Genomic DNA, 21002 nt, shown 5'->3' on the forward strand with positions numbered 1-21002 from the left:
CGATTGGTGTTTGATAAGAAAGGCGGTGCCTACTGCACGGGACTGGGGGGCGGAGACAGGCTTCAAGTGTCAATGTCAAAGAAGCCTGGATAATTTTTTTAATCCATTCTTCAGTCTACTGATCGCGGTATAATTCAAGAGGAAGGAGGGTCCCACGGCAGCTCAAACATTAACAACTCGGAACCGGACTTCATATTCTAGTGGTTTTAAGGAGGTAAGGCATGTTGAGGAATAGCAACAAGAGATAGCCAAAAGCTACGCAGTTTGCTTCATGAAGAAGACCTGTCATCATAGCTGCCGTTAGCTTCTCACTAGCACGAAATTAGTGACATTGTGCCTTCAATTAATCTTTTAAATATACTATAGTGTAATATTGTTGTTGAATAAATGACTGCAATGATTTCAGTAATTGTTTATTGCGCTATAGAGGTGTGCAAGACAGACCAAACCTAACGCTAGACGCGAGTTGTTTACTCACCTAACATTGGATGGTGGCGAAACATGAGTTACTCGTGGAATGATGATTGATGTATATTCATCTTCTCTAGGTCAAATTACCTTCACGTTTCTCCTCTTCAACGCCTGACGCGAGTATTTGTTGTCCCTCTCCCCTCTTTTTTCTCTGCAGGCAGGCAGGCAGGATGAACTCTCTTCCTGGAAAAACTCTATTGTCGCTATGCAGACGCACTTCAAATGGCGCGCTCAGGGTCTATGGGGCCTCTGGTGTGGCCAGCCCCGCGGACAACACCTGCCCTGCAGCCGCCACCAGGGCTTGTCACAGCGGGACGAGCCGCAAAGGGAGCGTGAGCACCAAGAAACGAGGCTATGACATTACCAGAAACCCGCACCTGAACAAGGTAAGATGTTTAATGGAAAACACATGGGATGTTTTGATTAAGTGGAAGTTAGTTTAGTCATACTATACAGTAGATTTGTTAAACACAGACACCAAATATGTAAACGTATTTTGTTACATATTGCACAAAATAAAAAAGTATTGGATATTCTGAGATAGGCCCCCTTTTGCCCTCCCTACAACAATTACTTTCTTACAAAGCACAGCACAGGTTATTTACTAAGTCCAATATAGGATTAACCGAAACCAAAAACTCACACTCAGACAACTCATGAGCTCATCATAGACATGTCTGTGCTGTGTTTGTTTCCTGCATCAAGATGCAACCATATCAGCGAGGACATTGGTTTCCCTTTTGGTTAATTGTCTTCCATAAATGGCCACTGGTTCTGACTGCTGTCCACTGAAGGGCAGCCAAGGGCCTAGAATTCAAACTGGAATTGCGTGATTGGTAAATTCCTACCCGTTCTTACTGAAACTACGGCTAACTTGGTAGTTGCTGGCGGGTACAAGTTGGATCTGATAAATGTATTTGACCTAGATGCAAACCCAGTGTGACTTTATTACTTGTGCTGTCGTTCTGTTCAGGGTAGTTTTGTCTAGCTGTTGTAGTGCTGGTCAGTGTTTGCTAGCTGCTATAGTGTAGGTCAGTGTTTGCTAGCTGTTGTAGTTAGTGCTGGTCAGTGTTTACTAGCTACTGTATTGCAGGTCAGTATTTGCTAGATGCTGTAGTGCAGATCAGTGTTTGCTAGGTGCTGTAGTGCAGGTCAGTGTTTGTTAGCGGCTGTACTGCAGGTCAGTGTTTGCTAGTGTGCTCACTGACAGGAAATAGGAAGTGGAGTGAGTTAGCTGAGAGGAAGGCACGGGACGAGCTCTGGGGTGGCACTGTAGACCACGCTACTATTGGATGGAATTAATAGCTACAAATAGCTTCCACCACACACACACACACACACACACACACACACACACACACACACACACACACACACACACACACACACACACACACACACACACACACACACACACACACACACACACTTCCAGGTCACCCTGTTGGTGGCGTGCCAATGGACGCAAGTGTAGCAGCCCTGCCTTCCACCAGAGAGCAGAGGAGGTCCAGCCGTGTTCCGCAGCTGCTCTTTATGCCCCGGACGCAGTTGCCACTAGCTCAAATGAATGGTTGTATACCAATAAGATAATTATTTGTCAGCTGAGGGGTGTATAGCGCGGTGCAGGGATGAGGAAACGAGGAAAGTAAAAGGCGAGTGGATGTTGTTTGGGCGCGGTAGCTGGAGCCCCCGTGACTCACTCATGAGTCGTCATCTGCGCTGTGGCTTCCCTTTTTGTGTTTGTAGTTTATTTTAGTGTTGCCTTGAGGATGGGGTTTTCCAGAGGCTCTATTCTTGCTTACCAGCATCCTCCTCTTCCTCTACCTCCTCCTCTTCTTCCTCCTCTTCCTCTTCTTCCTCTTCCTCCTCTTCTACCTCTTCCTCCTCCTCTTCCTCCTCTACCTCCTCCTCCTCCTCCTCCTCCTCCTCTACCTCCTTCCTCCTCCTCCTCCTCTACCTCCTCCTCCTCCTCCTTCTACCTCCTCCTCCTCCTCCTCCTCCTCCTCCTCTACCTGCTCCTCCTCCTCCTCCTCCTCTACCTGCTCCTCCTCCTCCTCCTCCTCCTCCTCCTCCTCCTCCTCCTCCTCCTCTACCTGCTCCTCCTCCTTCTTCCTCCTCCTCCTTCTCCTCCTCCTCCTCCTCCTCCTCCTCCTCCTTCTTCCTCCTCCTCCTCCTCCTCCTCCTCCTCCTCCTCCTCCTCCTCCTCCTCCTCCTCCTCCTCCTCTACCTGCTCCTCCTCCTCCTCCTCCTCTACCTGCTCCTCCTCCTCCTCCTCCTCTACCTGCTCCTCCTCCTCCTCCTCCTCCTCTACCTCCTTCCTCCTCCTCCTTCTACCTCCTCCTCTACCTCCTCCTCCTCCTCCTCTACCTGCTCCTCCTCCTCCTCCTCCTCCTCTACCTGCTCCTCCTCCTCCTCCTCCTCCTCCTCCTCCTCCTCCTCCTTCTCCTCCTCCTCCTCCACCTGCTCCTCCTCCTCCTCCTCTACCTGCTCCTCCTCCTCCTCCTCCTCCTCCTCCTCCTCCTCCTCCTCCTCCTCCTCCTCCTCCTCCTTCTACCTCCTCCTCCTCCTCCTCTTCCTCCTCTACCTGCTCCTCCTCCTCCTCCTCCTCCTCCTCCTCCTCCTCCTCCTCCTCCTCCTCCTCCTCTACCTCCTCCTCCTCCTCTACCTGCTCCTCCTCCTCCTCCTCCTCCTCCTCCTCCTCCTCCTCCTCCTCCTCCTCCTCCTCCTCCTCCTCCTCTACCTGCTCCTCCTCCTCCTCCTCCTCCTCCTTCTCCTCCTCCTCCTCCTCCTCCTCCTCCTTCTCCTCCTCCTCCTCCTCCTCCTCCTCCTCCTCCTTCTCCTCCTCCTCCTCTACCTCTGGCCTGCAGGGGATGGGTTTCAGCCTGGAGGAGCGCCTCCAGCTGGGGATCCACGGCCTGCTGCCTCCCTGCTTCCTCTCCCAGGATGTCCAGGTGCTGCGTGTGATGAAGAGCTATGAAACGCGAAGCAACCCCCTGGACAAGTGAGCAGCACCCATGCGTCATACACCCCCGTCGTCAGCATCCCGAAGAGTAAACGGAATACACCAATGCCCGCCACTTTTCTTCTTTCTTTTTGTACTTCTCGTGAGAGGGTTGACCATTTCGATCAACTTATGAATCATATTGAGGATTGAGGAAAACAATTGCATTGTGTTGTTTTTTGCATAATTGTTTCCCTTCAAGTTAATCCAGAAAGGAAACTGCTGACATGACATTGTTGGTTTTGTTTTCATTTCTTCTTTAAATAATGTAATCTGATACTCTCTTCAATTGAGTTAGACCATGTCTCAGAAATGCTCAAATATTTTCAGAGGGGGGAGGGGGAAGAGAAATCAGCTCTCAAAGTTGAACAGTGTGAGCCGGCCTGCAGTGTAAACAGACGGCGCATGAGGCATACCACTGGCATCCCGGTAGCTAGGCAACGACCACAGCACACACGCGATACAAGTTTCCTACATTTTGGCAACACGGCTTGGTGAGTGAACCACCTCCTCCCAATCAGCACATTATTCTGCTTGTTTATTCAACTTAAGTATCTTATTAAAAAAAAACTGGGGGGAATATCTCCACGTTTCCTTTGGGCAGGAATAACCCTCTGGGTACAAGTCTGTCTCACCCCCTCGTGGATCAGTCTCTCAACGCGAAAACCGGGAGAGCCCTGATTGAATGAGTCTAGAAGCAGGCTACTTGAGCCATGCTTCTCTACAGGTGCTTTGATTCCCGCTGATTTGCGCTGGCACCAATGCGCTCACTGGCGCCATCTGGTGTATATGGGTGGTACAACGCCTCTACCACCTGCCCCCTGGGCCTCCAGGTTCACTGTGCCGGACCCGGGATGCCACAACATGAAATACTTTTTAGTTATGAAGTACATTACCTACCTTAATTTAGGTGCTTTGATTCCCGCTGATTTGCGCTGGCACCAATGCGCTCACTGGCGCCATCTGGTGTATATGGGTGGTACAACGCCTCTACCACCTGCCCCCTGGGCCTCCAGGTTCACTGTGCCGGACCCGGGATGCCACAACATGAAATACTTTTTAGTTATGAAGTACATTACCTACCTTAATTTCAGTTCCCCAAATCCCTGATGTTATTTATTTGTATCCTTGGTATATTTTTCATTATCGTATATTTTTTTCCTACCCAGGTACATTCTGCTGATGACTCTCCAGGACAGGAATGAGAAGCTGTTTTATCGTTTGTTGACCTCAGATATTGAGGAGTTTATGCCCATTGTTTACACTCCCACGGTGGGGCTGGCCTGTCAACAGTATGGCCTGGCATTCAGAAGGCCAAGGTAGGACACCCATATTTACTCATGAGTACTGTACATATATGCGCTAGTACAAGTACTAATAAGCATCCTTTATATGATCTAATTGTTCACCGTTTATCAGGCATCATTATGGCCTTGTATTTAAGCGTTCAAATGTTTTGTTAAACTTGGCGAGAAGGAAATTCAAAACTTGGGAACATTGCTAAGGGCCTCCCAAACAACAATTTCTTATTTCATTGTGTATTTAATTCTTATTCTCAAATCGTATTTATTTGTAGGGTTTTCAATTATTTTTAATGTATTTTTTGACAGAGGGCTTTTTATCACAATACACGACAAAGGCCACATTGCCAGCGTACTCAACTCATGGCCTGAAGAAAACATCAAGGTACCCACACTGTGACGCACTTCCACGATCCCAGACGCACACCACTCTGCTCTTGTGAACCGCTCTTCTGTTACGCTCTAGTAACTCTAGTTCATCAGTCCACAAGGCTGATGCACTGTAGTTATAAGGGATGGGTCGGTCGCAAACGATTCGGTCAGAACGAACGAATCCCGAAGGTGAACGACGAGAACTGATTCCCAAAACCATATAACAAAAATATGGTCACGTCAATAAAATATACAATCGAACAGAGATTCGTCTGCCCGCAACCTTATATCGATTGAGTCTAAAACGTTCTCAACGATTCAGCCAATGAGAGTACTACAGCAGGTAGCAATCACGTTGCCATGGCTCGTGGGTAAGCAAATGATGAGGCACCACCACACAAGTTAACTAACGGTCGCTGTAGGCTGCAATATCATGCAACACTTTGTATTCTTTTTATTTTGTTCTACATCACAATTGCATGCTTTAATAAAGTATTGTTTTTACCTACCATTACGAGTCTCGTTTGGTCTAGTAGGGAATTCGCGCAATGGTGATTCACTGCTTATTAGCGCTACTTGGAAGACGCCATTTAATTCTTACTGCACCCCATTATGTATTAAGGATATTTATGAAAAAAGGCACGTATGTGCTTTATATATATATATGCTTAATATTTATTCCATCTTTTCCGATTCCCTGCCAAATGAAGTAACAGACCATCTGACTCAACAAACGAATCAAACAAACGAATCGTGATAGTGAACGGAACTCCCGGAACAAAGAATCGTTTTGCCCATCCCTAGTAGTTAGGCATTTCCTCTGGCTGTGATTGAAGGATAAAAGTGATTTACAAAGGTCAGTCACTGACCTTTGTAAATCACTTTTATTATTTTATTTTTAATGACTTTGTGGAACTGGCTGCTGTGGCCAGTTCCACAAAGTCATTATTCAAATAAGTCTGATTTAAAGATCTGAGTTGATACAGTATAATTTCTAGTGTTGTGAAGTTTGGATCTTTGTCGTATCTAAATCAAAGAACTAATGAACGAAATGAACAATCCACTCGCAGATATACGAATTGTACATACCAGGGGCCGTATTCACAAAGCATTTTATCTTACCGCTAGGAGTGCTCCTAACTCGCGCTAAAACATTTTACGTAGGAGTTTTTTCTTAAAAGTTATTCACAAAGCCGCTGAGACCTACTCTTACTAAGGATAAATCACAAAGAGTGAACTAAGAGTGACGCGCCGTTGCTATGGATTACGTCAATTCTCGTGCACGAGTTTAGAAGCGGTCAGTTCGGTGATTGGTTGTTCAGACGAGCCCACTGAATCACCGAAAAACAAGGAAATAGCCTAGGCTAGAAATGAATTCCTATTAAGTAGTTATAGTGCAGTTAGCAGAATACACGCATGATGACAATTTTGTGCAGACTACGATAATGACGTTGTAGCCTGCACATTCAAGAGAGAGAGAAAGCAAACAATAAAAATACGTAAAATCTAAAAGAAAATAAATGTTACGAACTACCCAAGTGTTGACTGATTTGTGCCAAGGTGTTTACCTAAAATGTGTTTTCAAAGTGATCCCTAAATGCCTGTCCACTCGGTTCCACACGGCCAAATTCCTTGTAATGTTGATCGCCATCATCATCATCATCATCATCATCATCGTCTGGCTGTGGAATGTTCCTCCGCTTGCAAAGGTTGTGTAGAATGGCACATACAGTGATTACTGTGCTTGCCCGTGAGTCGTATTTCGCCGTGGAGGACATGAAACCGACGTTTCATCTGCCCAATTCCTCTCTCCACAACATTTCGTGTATGTTTGTGTGCTCGCAAAGAGCCAATACGATGTGTTTTACGCATAGGACTAAGCGTAATCTGCGTAATCACTTACATGTTACACTTTAACTGTGCTCCCGGTTGTGGATTAAGGTAGGGTGTCTAGAGCCACGTCTTGCATGGATAGTCACTGTCACCCAGCAAGTGACACCCAACTGGTACATCTCAAAAAGCTGCCTCAGACCGCTCACCATTAAAATGCGCGAATCATGGGTAGCTGAAGATCCAGGCCACTTTGCAACAACATCCAGTAGGCTATGTTAAAAGTAAAAGTTGCATCAAAAACAACCTGCGTGTTGATGGAATGCACTTTCTTCCTATTGACGAACACGTCCTCGTCTTTTGATGGCGCAAATATTTTTATTTTTTATAAGTTATATATTTTTTTTTATAACTTATAATTTTTATAACATTTTATTTCGGGACTAATCGGATTATTCCTGTTAGTCGGGGATGTTATTGCATCGCGCATTAACTCCACAATAAGTTGAATACCCTAACATTTCGTCTCGCAGGCATTTTAAGATTCTTTGTGAATAGGTCTTACTGAGTTAGGAGTCCTCTTGAGGACTTTTAAGCTCTCCTAGACTTAGGTGCTACTTTTAGTCCTAAAATACTTTGTGAATTGCTCTTAGTGAAAAAAGTTAGGAGTCCTAAATTTAAGAGTGACACGCCCATTATTTTTAGGAGTTACTCCTAAATTCGCCAGTTAGGACCTACTTTTAGCCCTAAGATCCTTTGTGAATACGGCCCCAGATCCCTAAAGATTATTTACGAATCGTTCATGAATCAGACATCAATTACCATTACAACTCATGATTTCCAATTCTCTGTTTCTATTGTTTGAATTTTTGTAAGAAAAATAAAATGGTAGTAAATTGAGAAAACATATATACTCATTTATATTTACATGAATACACACACTTCCATACTCAGACACTGACTCTCAGATTATGCATCTAACATTCAGATATACATTAGAGTGCCCCCTATCTGCTTTCGTTCTGCTTTTTGGTGGTGTGTCTGTGTGCATGCTCCTCATGTTGTTCCTCTCTCCGTCTCCAGGCCGTTGTGGTGACGGACGGCGAGCGCATCTTAGGTCTGGGCGACCTGGGCAGCTACGGCATGGGCATCCCCGTGGGGAAGCTGGCCCTGTACACGGCTTGCGGGGGGGTCGAACCCCAGCAGTGTCTGCCTGTACTCCTGGATGTTGGCACTGACAACCAGGTACCGTGGCTCCGTGGGTCCCCGCTCCCGTGCCTGGTTTAAGACCCTGGATCCCTGCCCAAATTTAAAATTTCTGTGATTCAGGTCTTTTTTGGCACCAGCCAAATAAGCCATTCGGCATCTTAAGGGTGGGACTTATAAAATAAGCAGGCGGAGTCTGTGTCACCGTAGCGGGCAACCGAAAAACAACACTGTCACAGTTTCTAAAAACGGCTCTGATATAAGGAACTTCAGAGGGAAGTATTTGAAATTTGGTATGATCATGATCATCCTCAGGCTATGGCTCCCTGCTCCTCCTTATCTAATAATGACAACGTCTTCAATGAGACAATGAGATCAGTAGAGTACATGTTCATATGTCCCAATGGAAAATTATGTTTATGTTCGTTAAAGGTATGGTGACCTTTTTATAGTCGTAATCGTCCATCAGGTGTGTGTGTGTGTGTGTGTGTGTGTGTGTGTGTGTGTGTGTGTGTGTGTGTGTGTGTGTGTGTGTGTGTGTGTGTGTGTGTGTGTGTGTGTGTGTGTGTGTGTGTGTGTTAATCACGTGGACTCTTGGATTTAGCGCACGTACACACACGCATGGACACACACGCACAGCCACTCGAGAGAACTGCTATTGTCACCATCAGGGCCAGCGCTGGCCGTTAATTCATTAAGGGCGCCACCAGAGGGCGCCCCCGACACATGTGTCGCCCTGGGTCGCCTATGCCGAGCTGGACAGCTCCTTTTTTTTGGGCCCGTGGCGGCGTCTGGGCCCCGGTGCAGCTGCACCTGTTGCACCGTCGATATTTTCGCCACTGCCTCCAAGTAATCATTAAAAAGTGATTCTACGGATTTGGAGAGATTTGAAGGGCAGGCTGGTTAGATGAGGTTAGGGTAGCTGCCAAGTTGGGGAATATCATGTGAATTACATCAATTTTTTTGTATTTTATTTAATCAGGCACTACTTGACGACCCCTTGTACATCGGACTGAAGCACAAGAGGATTAGAGGCAAAGAATACGATGACCTCATCGATGAGTTCATGCAGGCCGTGACGGACAAGTGAGTGAAGGAGCTTGAGTGGACTAATATATGGTCTTGGTGTTGTCCTGTTTACTGACACCCTGTCTTCCGGCAGGTACGGCATGCACTGCCTCATTCAGTTTGAGGACTTTGCAAACAGCAACGCTTTCCGCATCCTGAACAAATACCGGAACCATTACTGCACTTTTAATGATGACATCCAAGGTAACATCCACAGTATCCAGTGGTTTCTGGAAGCCTGTGATTCATTTTTCTGAGAAAACGGATAACAAAGCTCAAGTTATCAACTTATTATTTGGTTGATGATTCATTCGAGTTTACATTTTCCGCAAATTCATTTTTATTTTTATTTCTACTTTTAAGGCACTGCATCAGTAGCTGTAGCTGGGGTCTTGGCTGCTTTGAAAATCACCAAAAACAAGCTTTCAGACCACAAATTTGTCTTCCAAGGAGCAGGAGAGGTAAAGTATGAATTACTCTACTAGTGCAATTGTATTCCTGTATTCCCACATCACGGAAATCTGTTCATTTGAGTTTCTTATTGGGGCCATCACACTTGTTATCTTGTAATTTAAGATTACTGTTTCAAACAATAGCGGAAAGGACCAATGATGTCATTGGTCTTGGATTTGCGTTCTCCATTGTTCGGTTTGGAAAAAAATCTAGCCAATGTTCCAACCTCTTCACAAATGTTTTGTGGAGAATGGAGCTGATGTAGAAGGATGTTTTTTTTTCTTTCTCCAAAAATGCTGATAAAGCAGTACCGTCTTGCATCAGAAAATAGCTGAGTCTGATGGTTCCCCTAAACAGGCCTGATATAGGCCTTTCACACCAAAAAGAACCAAGAGCCAGTTCCGGAATGGTGCTAGGGCCAGTTCAAAACTGGTTCCAGCCTTATCCCAGTTATGAACCAGTTGGTTTCACACCGGCCAGAGCCAGCCATGGAGCCGGCGAGAGCAACGTCATGACGTCACTGCAAACGTCGGCATACGTCTCCGCTTTCCCAGCAACCCTCGCGCCTTCGTTGGTCTTCCTGTTTATGAAGGTAAGGATAACCCCGCCCCCTGCCCCTGGCGTAAAGGCAGTTCTAGTCCTGCTCAATCCTGGAGTTGGAGTTGAACCGGCTTTTACAGGCCGGAGCCGGTTCTCTGGCGTTGTGCAACCAAAACAATGTCTCTAGCTCCGAACTAGCCGATTTTGCGGTGGTGTGAAAGGCCTGATACGAGTACAGGCGCGTGGTGCCTGAAGTCAGGGAGGAGCTCGTCCAGGTATGTTGGCAAGAAAAGTGGAAAAAGGGGAGCGGTGCCTTTTTAAAATGTCAAGACAACACGTCATGGTTGGTGGCATACCTGATCTTTTGATTGATCTGTCTGTCACCAACTAGGCGTAGTCTATATAACGAAGTTATATAGACTTATATAGACTTTGTATGTTTGCACTGTGGATGGTCTGGGACTGGAAACGTTTTGCACACCACTTTGGGTAGCGCTTTAGACTTTTATGCAATAAAAACGTATTGTTGCATCGGCTACATGGTGTGCGAGTTCGGCTCCTTTTATTGTCGTCAAGAAAGGCAATTCTCTATGGTGTCTTCGAATGTATGATAATATCAGGCACAGATAATTTCACTTCCTATCAGCCCTGCCTTAAGCATTGAGAAATCAATTAATAGCGGTTCTTCTCTTTTCCAGGCTGCTCTGGGCATCGCCAACCTGCTGCTGATGGCCATGGCCAAAGAGGGTGTGCCGAGAGCAGAGGCCGCCAAGAGGATCTGGATGGTTGATTCCAAAGGTCTCATCGTGAAGGTAATGCCATCCTTTCTAAAAAAGCCCGTTGAAACGATCTCCAGTCAAATGTGTGTTTCTGAAGCCGGTTGACTCGTTGCAGGGCAGAGGCAATCTGAACCACGAGAAGGAGGAGTTTGCCCAGGATCATCCTCATATCAAGACCCTGGAAGAGGTGGTGCACACGATCAAACCTACCACCATCATTGGTGAGCCCGGTCCCATGTTTTATCCATCAGTCACTGGTCCATCCCTTTGAATGGAAATGGGCAGATTCACATCGCACACATAAGTGTTATTAATTCACATCAGTGTTATTAATCCACATCAGTAGCACTTCTGATGTCATCTATGGTGACTTACTCCAAATTGGTATCAATTCAAAAGAAACCTAGATCGACTTCCCAAATGGTTACCCAACTGCTGGACATGTTGGAAAGGTATTGGTAACAACAAAAAGCAATGACCTTTCCCCTCTAGCATTGATTAACTCAAAACATCCCTTCACATCCATGGCATGAGTGTATATATAGATAATCAAAGTTCCAGCTTAAAAATACAATTTTAAGTGCAATCCCAATAAGCCTGAGATGAATTGGGTTTCAAACCTTTCGCAGGAGTTGCTGCCATCGCTGGAGCTTTTACCGAGAGCATCATCAAAGCCATGGCCACCTTCAACGAGCGGCCAATCATCTTTGCCCTGAGCAACCCAACCAGCAAGGCAGAGTGCACGGCAGAGCAGTGCTACCAGCTCACAGAGGTAGCCATGCACCGTCCTGTTCTAGCCTGGTCCTACCAGACCATCGTACTTCATTTCATTTGTACAGAAGGTCTGGAACTGCTCAATTGACAAACGTTCACTCACTTGGATGCGGGTGTCTGTAGAAGTTTTAAAATGATTGGATCTGCCCAGTGCCACTCTGGATCTGCCATAACTAATCGCATCGCGTTTGGTCGTGACGTATCGTATGTCATGCGACGGGACCTGCCGCAAAACACGTTTCGCACACGCACAGGCTGTACACAAACAAAACAAGATGAAGCGTGAAGATGTCTCTGAACGATAGCTGCAGGTTTTGTTTATCTGATGTAAGAGTTCAAGGAACAGTTGTACATTCTAAATTAATATTCAACAACAAGGACAGAGATATGTTTGTGGTCAACTGTCGACGCTGGGTCTTGTCATCGACTGACTGACTGACTACTCATCTCTGACTACAACTAAAACTGGCGCGCGACCTAGACGTCATCGTTCTCAGCCACTCCCTCTGTTCGCTGATTGGACCGCCAGAAATCGGGTCGACATGGAACACATTTACATTAAGCAGACCCAGACCTAGTTCTGAAGTGAAATGAAAATTGAGCGGAAGTAGGTAGGTGGGCGGTGCCAGGCTAGTCCTGTTCCTCCGCTTCACTCGAACGTGGTACACATTTCACTAAATCCAAGAGTCCAAGATGTACTCACGTAGTGCTTGGTCAGAGGTGGGGGGCTGCTTTGCTCAAATCCTTCTTGCATCCCGTTTGCCGGTGGTTGCTTGTGCTGTGGTGTAAATCCTTGGAACTGTATTAACACAACTCAGAATAAACCTAAAGAGCTATTGTAATAAAGGGTAAAAATAGTACAAGATCAAAGAAGTCTCTGCAGAAGGGCAACCATTGGCAACACGGCAAGCATGCAAAGGTTGAAGCGCTGTAATGTGCCCCCAACAGTGGACACACTGCAGTGTTTTAGCAGGGAACCGTCATTGAGGGTACGGCTGTGGATAGGCATGCCAATACTCCCTTCTGGCATCATAGGGAAGGCATCCCAGGTATTGCGGCATCTGAGTGCCTCAGTTTCCCCCCAGGGAACCGAGTAGCATCCAGCTGCAGCCCCCAAGCCAAGGCCTGTGGTGGGGCAACTGGGCCTGTGGTGGGGCAACTGGGCCTGTGGTGGGGCAACTGGGCCTGTGGTGGGGCACCTGGGCCTGTGGTGGGGCAACTGGGCCTGTGGTGGGGCACCTGGGCCTGTGGTGGGGCAACTTGGCTTGTGGTGGGGCAACTGGGCCTGTGGTGGGGCAACTGGGCCTGTGGTGGGGCAACTGGGCCTGTGGTGGGGCAACTGGGCCTGTGGTGGGGCAACTGGGCCTGTGGTGGGGCAACTGGGCCTGTGGTGGGGCAAGTGCATTTTTTTCGGCTTTTTTCAACGTTTTGCGTCACAGTCGACCCCTGGCTTCCCCAGTCGAGTTTTTCAATGTCATTTTTTATTGTTCATTTTCAAAAAGGTAATTAATTTATCATAATAATTAATCTCATTAAATATATATATTTTTATATATAAAAATATATATTTTAATGAGATTAATTATTATTATAAATTAATTACCTTTTTGAAATCTCTCGCTCGCTCTCTAAGAGTGATATATTAATAGCTCTATATATGTCTATTGGCTGAAAAAAGACAATCGCTGGATGCTATTGAGGACACTTGTCTTGTGATCAACATGTCTTATGGAAATTCCTATTACAGTTTGCATACTGTGATGACACATTCTAGCTTCATTCAATGAAAGGGTAAAGGTTTGTTGTTTAATGTATGTGCTGACAGTTGATTCCTTTGTCAGGGGCGGGGTATCTTCGCCAGCGGCAGCCCGTTTGACAAGGTGACACTGGCTGACGGGCGCACCTTCTACCCGGGCCAGGGGAACAATGCCTACGTCTTCCCAGGAGTGGCTTTGGGTGTCATCGCCGCCCGCGTGCGACACATATCAGATGACATCTTCCTGACTACCGCTGAGGTGATATTTTATTTTATTTTCGTATCCCAAATATTTGGACAACGGTAATTCTGACACAACTACACTTAATCACAACAGTATGTATGAATAATTTGAGTATCAATGTCTACAAACTGCCACATCAAAGCACCAAAATGTAGACGTTTAGTTTTGGTTAAATTGAATATGTTCCCAGTCATAGAGGTCAGTCAGTTAAGTTTGTTGTGCTTTCCACGCTGAGCTTCTGCTTTCTACTTCTGCATCTTCCACTGATCTCTTCTGTTCCTTTGCGGACTCTTGTCTCTCAGGCGATTGCTGAAATGGTAACGGAGGAAAACTTGGCAGAGGGGAGACTCTATCCCCCTCTTAGCAACATCAGAGAGGTGTCTTTCAAGATCGCCGTCAAGGTAAAACGAATGCTCCCCCCAAAAAAACCCAAGCCCCCCCTGCACAGAGTTCATATCGATTCCCTTCAATCAGGAAATATCAGACGTCTTTTTGTTTCTCATCCATTTCCTCCTGCCTCTTCCCCGCGTTCTGCCTCTGGCGTACTAGGTGGTGAACTACGCATACAAACACAACATCGCCTCGATCTACCCCGAGCCCAAGGACAAGGAGGCCTTCGTGTTGTCTCACATCTACAGCCCAGACTACGACTCCTTCACCCTGGACTCCTACAGATGGCCCGAGGAGGCCATGAACATGCAGGACGTGTGAGGGACACTCCCCGTCTCCCCTAGGCCACCCCACTGCCCAGGCCGACTCAGATGGGCTTCACAGGCTGCGTTATCAATAGTTACATGCAATCTATATCTGTGGGCGCCCATCTCTTGCGTAATGAAATGACGCACAGGTTAGGACCCCAACTATCTACTACGAAATCTATTCTGGATGCTGAGTTCCTCTAGAGACCTGCCTTCCTTGTTTTTGTGTTGTCCAATTTGGTATTTTGATATTATGTATAGAACTTTTCTTTACTTTAGCTGAATATAATTTTGGATCAGCGACGGTGGAATGCTTTGTTCCTGTACCGGGAAATATCAATTGCTGCTGTATTTGCATGTCCTGCCAAAACATAATATAACAATACTCCTTGTGCTTCTGAATATTCAAATAATTACGGTTGGACTTTTTGCAATGCGTACATAGTTATGGCCAAATGCACAAGTGCTCATAGTGCCTGCGTCCACTATCCCCTCAGGAGTGAAATATCTCGTATTTTGGTGATTTAAAGGAACTGATGTTACGTGATCTGGGCGTATTCGTTTCCTTTGAACACTCATTTCAAGAAAGCACAAAAACAGCCTACATATGATATGAGACAGTGGGCCGTTTCGCTTTATTTAGTTCCAAAGCTACCAGAGTTGTAATTCCAGACCCCATAATGAACAGCTCACCTCCTTGGCCCTGCCTGATGGTTGCTTGAGGTGTATACTATGTCGGCGTGACCTAGCCCCCCCCCCAAGTAGGTTATCCTAAGCCCTACTTGTTCCACTGTTTGAGATGTTGTCATGGTTTTATAGTCCAAATGAGTCCTCTTTTATAGGTTCGTTTTGTACCGAGCTTTCTGTGTCAACGTTTCTGAAGTGAACCGTGGCTTTCTGTCTTCTCGGCTCAGCACTCGCACACCGTGGGAAGGTCTTGTTTGTAGTTCAAATAAGGAAATGTTGTGACAGGATGGAATGGAATGGAAAAAATTCAATAAATGTTGGAAATACAACTGAGTGAGTTGCTTTCTTGAGATGGTCGTCCTATGAGTTTGTTGTATTTATGCTATATTGAGTCAAAAGATATATCGCTTGTGCTAATAGACCTCCAAAGCGGGGACATCCTTTTATTTAATACAATTTGGGGACACATTTCAGGCTTCACGCTTATCTCATTTATTTATTGCCTGTTGCCAGTATATGCCTTTATAACCAGATGAACATTTCCAACTACCATAGATAAGGCGCTCAATAAACGCTCTCTGTTCTGCTGATTTCTTTAACCTTTGGTAGTAAAAGAAGGCCATATCTCGAAGACCGGAGCGGCCAAGGAGTACTAGAAGGAATGATAAGGTCCTTCAGGTAGGATGGTGCTAATCCATGCAAGGCTTTATAGATGAGCAGTAGCACCATAAAATACGATCTGGCTGTTATTGGTAGCCAATGTAGAGAGGCGAGAATAGGAGTAATATGTTCAAATCTTCTCGTTCTAGTCTGTATTCTAGCTGCAGTGTAAAAACTGGAGGCTACACCTGGTCGAGTTAGGTGGACCAGAGGACAGTGAATTATAATTATCCAGTCTTGATATAGAATGTGTGAATGAGCATCTCTGCATCTACAGTGGATAACATTGGTCTTATTTTAGCATGTCTCTCAGAAGTAAGAATGCAATTCTAGTTATACTTTGAACATGTTGGTCAAAGCAAAGCAAAAACACCAAAATCAAACAAGACACTAGTGGTGGACTCTAAAGATATAATTCACCATCGTTCTTAGTGATGGGTCATACGCGACCGAATCAGTTCGAATGAACGAATCTTTAACAAGAACAAACCGAACAATATCAATATCAGTGAAATGGTAAATGCATGCTGTCGTATTTTCGGTGTCATTCCAGATTAATAAAATATTTGAATGTCTCGTCAATCTGTCTCTATCTGGTTCGTTCTCCACCCGGGACCCCACCATCATTGCTAAATCTATATTATCTTGCTGATATGTTAAACATCCAATAATCAACTACACCCCCCCATCCGGCTGCGTTTGGTTAAAGTTGTAATGTTGTGTTGATTGATGACCGTCTTCCACGATCGTTTGAGAATGAGAACGAGGGAGGAGCTGAGTCTGACTGACTCAGCTGAGAACCGTTCATTCCATGATTCGATTCACCGCTACCGGAAACGCGACTGAACGAATGAACGATTCTGAAATCCATCACTAATTGTTCTGCGTTATAGGGACGCTGTCTCTTTAAGATCTTGCGACTTGTTTCTTGATATGCCGGTTGCCGAGATGTTTGAAATTATTGGGTTTCGGTTGAATGAATTAATGACACGCCGTTGGGTTGTCGACGTGAGAAAATATGTCTTTGCTTGTTTTATCACAATTTCCACACTCGTGACCCCGACGATTGTTTATCGGACACATTCCAGAGACTTACAGATCGACTATGTCGACAAATACGGTTTCTTTGAAACTTCCAGAGTTCTGGGAGTCGTCTGCTTCTGCTTGGTTCGCTCAGACCAAGGCGCAGTACTGCCGATTTAACGACGCCATGACGCTGGACGCTATCCAGTGCCCATATCATATCCAGTTTTCAGCGCACCTGGCGGGTACGCTTAGCTTTTATAAGGTCAAGCCTTTCCCGTGGATACCACCAAGTTCCCGTCCAGCTGTTGGATATCCCCAAAGCAGAGGTGATCGCCCCTTTTGGACTGTTTGAGTTTGTGAGGATGCCGTTCGGCCAAAAGAACGCCACCCAGTCGTTCCAGCGCCTCATGGACTCGGTGCTATGTGATCTGCCCTTCCTGTTTGTGTACTTTGACGACATCCTCATAGCGATTACTTCCAAAACCCAACACCTGTCCTAGTGCTGTACGGTATGGACAAAAAAATATTCACGGTATGATTTGAGGCATACACCGTAACAGTATTATATCACGGTATGTTAATCGTATCTTCTAATTTCTATATAAATGCTTCTTAAGGGGTGAAATACTGGTTAGGCCAATAACCGTACTTTTGTTTTACTAGGACATATTTCACATAGTACAGATCAGAATTTTGAGTAAAACTGCAATAGAAAAAAAATCAAAATCTTTTCTCAGGTTACTTCCATCTCTGAAAAACACTAATGTTTGATAGTAGGGCCTATAGATTTCTTTTTCCACTTGCTCATGGACCTTGCTGTATAGTTTTGGCATCTCAATTTTGCTTGAGTGTGTGCGGGCAGGTAAACATTGAGGGTGGTTGTTATCTCGTTTCACCGCTCGCTTTTTTTGTCGCAAGGACTGGCTTCCGAAAATTCCTGCGTAGTGGATTTTTTCTTCCCGCTGCTACTTGACGAAGAACCTTTCGCTTGCGGAGGATGCATTCTTTAGATGCTAGATATTTTAAACACGTGATTTGTTTTTAAGGGATGGAAGAGGTTACTGGTATTACCGCCCTTTGCAACCACTGACTTCTTTGTGGCTTCTCACAATTTGCAGATTACAGTTTTCTGCTCGGTAGACTCGTTTTAAAACCAAATCAAGACTATGTAATGGAATTTGCACCGGACTTTTTCACCAACTGCTCCTCTTCCTTGTGTGCTGCGCTTTCAGCCATGTCTCAAGGATAGAGGTTTCTGGCCAGGGTAAAGTGTACACCCTACACTTCCATACCTCATAAGTTAGCGTTAGCTGCTTCTCACTTGCCATGATTGCTCTTCACACTAGCCTCTGGCACGTGCCGTGTGGAATGAGAACTCGTGAAGGGACTATTTCACAAGCACGCAGGTAGTGTCGCTGTCAAATCTGTCCCTGGGAAAGTAATATTGCGCCGAATTGAAAAAGGAACTACTGTATGTTTCGTTAAAAAACTTTTCAGTAGTAACGCGTCACTTTACTTTTTACCCGAAAAAGTAGTTACGTTACTGTACTTACATGCTACTCACTTTGTATCACGTTACACACAACACTGTCTACGGTCACACCATTCACATGGTAACTTCAAAATCCCTACCGTAGCGCAAATTAACACCGGTCTACTCTCTATACCGTTTATACCGCACACCCCTAACCAGTCCCACCTATGGATCCTCTTCAAGCGTCTCAGCCTACATGGACTTATCATCATCCAGCTAATTGCCAGTTTGGCTTGACCATTATTGACTTCCTTGGACACAGTTTCACCAAGGACGGGCCATTTCACTCTGATATAAGGTTGCCTCGATCTTGGACTCTCCTTGCCCAGTCGCAGTGAGGTCACTGCAGGAGTTCCTGGGAATGGTCAACTTCAACCTCCGCTTCATTCCCAAAGCAGCTGCACTTATGCGCCCCTTGCTAGAGGACTTGAAGAGGAAAGCGCCCAAACACCTGGTGGATTGGTCCTTGGAGAGAGACAGTGCATTCATAGATGCTAAGAAAGCTTTGGCTAACGCAATAATGCTAGCGTACCCATCACCTGACGCGTCAATTGCCATCACCATAGACGCATCGGACTATGCTGTTGGAGATGTGCACGAACAGTGGGTGTATGGTGCTTGGCTGCCGCTTGCTTTCTTTAGCCGGCTGGGTTACGCTCCAGTGAATGTGAGTACAGCACTTTTGACGGTGAGTTACTTGCACTTAACCTTGCCCTTCAAAACTTCCATTCACTGCTGCAGGGCAGACAGTTTACAGCTTTTGTCGACCACAAGCCTTTAACGTTTGCCATTGCTAAGGTGTCTGAACATGGTCTGCCCGCCAAGCTCTCCAACATCTCAGAGATCGCCACAGATATACAGCGCGTTGCAGGCAAAACCAACCTCGTTGCGGACTGCCTCTCTCGTTCCATCGTGGGGGCCGTCCACCTAGGGCTTGACTACGCACACTAGGGCTGTCACTTTTGAGAAAAATTTAGTTTGGACAGATATCGAATATCAAGCAATGTATTGGAATATATTCGAATATCTACGAGCTAAATAACACCTTAACGGAGATTCAATCAAAAATGTATTACGTGAAGAGGAGACATAAACAGAACTTAGGCCATATCCTGTCTGAAAAAAAATCTTTGTTTGAAACAGGTTATCAACTTGATCAATATCAAGTGCCACTATGCATATCACAAATTAAGCTATGCAATGAAAAAAAACTGAATCAGAACTGCCCAGCGCAAAGAGTGACGTGACAACTTAAACAGGAGTCAGCAGCATGAGGGACTGGTGATGTAAAATATTTTAGTCTATGCTTCTTCTGATGACATGTTTCAAGCTAACAACAGTTATGAATGGTTTCTTCTCCACATAATGGACAACACCATATGGTTTTATGTGTTTGTAGATAGGTTGAAGCCTACAAACATGGACACTTTGCCATTTCCGCTAAAGCCAAGACAGACCGAAGGTTTACCTGGTAATATTAGAACCTGTAGGTGTGGCTTATTTACCATTACTCCCACTTCCAATATAAACTGTTTTCTTACCTATGTTCGAGAGATGCATCATGAACAAGCCCCCAGGAACCGTGCATGCTTCCGCAATCCACCAGTGCTGAGCGGCCAAGCCTGGTATTGCAGCTGTTTAAGCGGGCTGTGGTCGGGTCCCTCGATTCAAGGGGACCAGAAGTAGATATCTCCGATCACTCCAATACAAGTGGGGAACAGGAATGTGTCTCTGCAAAAAATGTCTGGATATCAATCAAAGGCTCATAATTATCTTTATACCATGTACTAATAAAATGTAAGTTTTCTCTTATCAAAACGCAACCTCAACCGTTTTATTAGCCATTGTACTTATACATTTTTTGCAGGAGAAGGAGGAGTGGGCAGCTGAAAGGTGTCGTAGCGAAACAAATGTTGTTTCGGGCCCGGCATCCGAGTCAGGGTTTCAAAATCACCACCACACCAAGGCAACTCTTGTGCATTTCCCTGTGCCGGAGCGGAGATTCGACCATGTCAAAGTAAACCTGGTGGGCCCCCTTTCCTCTTCCCTGGGTTTCATTTACTTCCTCACCATGGGGGATAGGATCCCTCGATGGCCGGAGGCTGTCCCACTGACAGCAGCGACTACTGCTGAGATGGCTCGGGCGTTCATTGGGACCTGGGTCGCCCTGGTTTGTCAACCCCTTTTTGGACCGGGGCTCACAGTTAAGCTCTGAGATCTGGAACACCATTGGGAACAGCCTGCGTGTGAAACTCCATCGCACAACTCTGTATCAGCCCCAGGCTAATGGACGGAGAGAACGTTTTCATTGTACAATGAAGGCCTGATTCGGGCCTCCCTGAAGGACAATTGCTGGGTGGACAAGCTCCCTTGGATCATGCTGGGCCTGGGTATGATATAATCTCCATCGTTCTGTGTCATAGAGATGCTGTCTCTTTAAGATCGCGAGACTTGTTTGTTGAAATGCCGGTTGCTGCGATGTTTGAGTTGAATGGTTTTGGTTGAATGAATAAACAACAAGTGACAAATGTGTTGTCAACGGGACAAATTGTCTCTTCACTTCTTTTGTCATAATTTCCACCCTGGTGACCGTGACGTTTGT

At 45.7% G+C, this 21002-nt stretch overlaps 1 protein-coding gene across 5 annotated transcripts; it reads left to right on the forward strand.

Moving 5' to 3' along the window:
• Nucleotides 1–41: 41 nt before the first annotated feature.
• On the forward strand, nt 42–15530 carry me3 (malic enzyme 3, NADP(+)-dependent, mitochondrial). 5 transcript variants are annotated; one of them, XM_056579106.1, is made up of 15 exons: nt 42–214; nt 629–857; nt 3339–3472; nt 4642–4791; nt 5083–5158; nt 8059–8220; nt 9164–9267; nt 9344–9453; nt 9613–9710; nt 10941–11054; nt 11137–11242; nt 11651–11793; nt 13637–13810; nt 14098–14196; nt 14345–15530. In XM_056579106.1, the coding sequence occupies exons 2-15, from the start codon at nt 642–644 to the stop codon at nt 14504–14506; spliced, it is 1848 nt and encodes a 615-aa protein (XP_056435081.1). In that variant the 5' UTR covers nt 42–214; nt 629–641; the 3' UTR covers nt 14507–15530. The 5 variants fall into 5 exon arrangements, with proteins under 5 accessions (XP_056435081.1, XP_056435082.1, XP_056435086.1 ...); XM_056579107.1 differs by having other exon boundaries at nt 44–214; nt 633–857; XM_056579111.1 differs by lacking the exons at nt 42–214; nt 629–857 and adding an exon at nt 3803–3966 and having other exon boundaries at nt 3384–3472.
• Nucleotides 15531–21002: the final 5472 nt, after the last annotated feature.

The sequence above is a fragment of the Gadus chalcogrammus genome, chromosome 20, assembly GCF_026213295.1.
Source record: "Gadus chalcogrammus isolate NIFS_2021 chromosome 20, NIFS_Gcha_1.0, whole genome shotgun sequence".
Taxonomy (NCBI): domain Eukaryota; kingdom Metazoa; phylum Chordata; class Actinopteri; order Gadiformes; family Gadidae; genus Gadus; species Gadus chalcogrammus.

Excerpts from the sequence above, each read along its gene's own strand:
- me3 (XM_056579106.1), top strand. The coding sequence starts at position 642 with ATGAACTCTCTTCCTGGAAAAACTCTATTGTCGCTATGCAGACGCACT. Across the intron at positions 3,473-4,641 it reads CGAAGCAACCCCCTGGACAA|GTACATTCTGCTGATGACTC; the intron begins GTGAGCAGCACC and ends TTTCCTACCCAG. Across the intron at positions 11,055-11,136 it reads CCAAAGGTCTCATCGTGAAG|GGCAGAGGCAATCTGAACCA; the intron begins GTAATGCCATCC and ends GACTCGTTGCAG.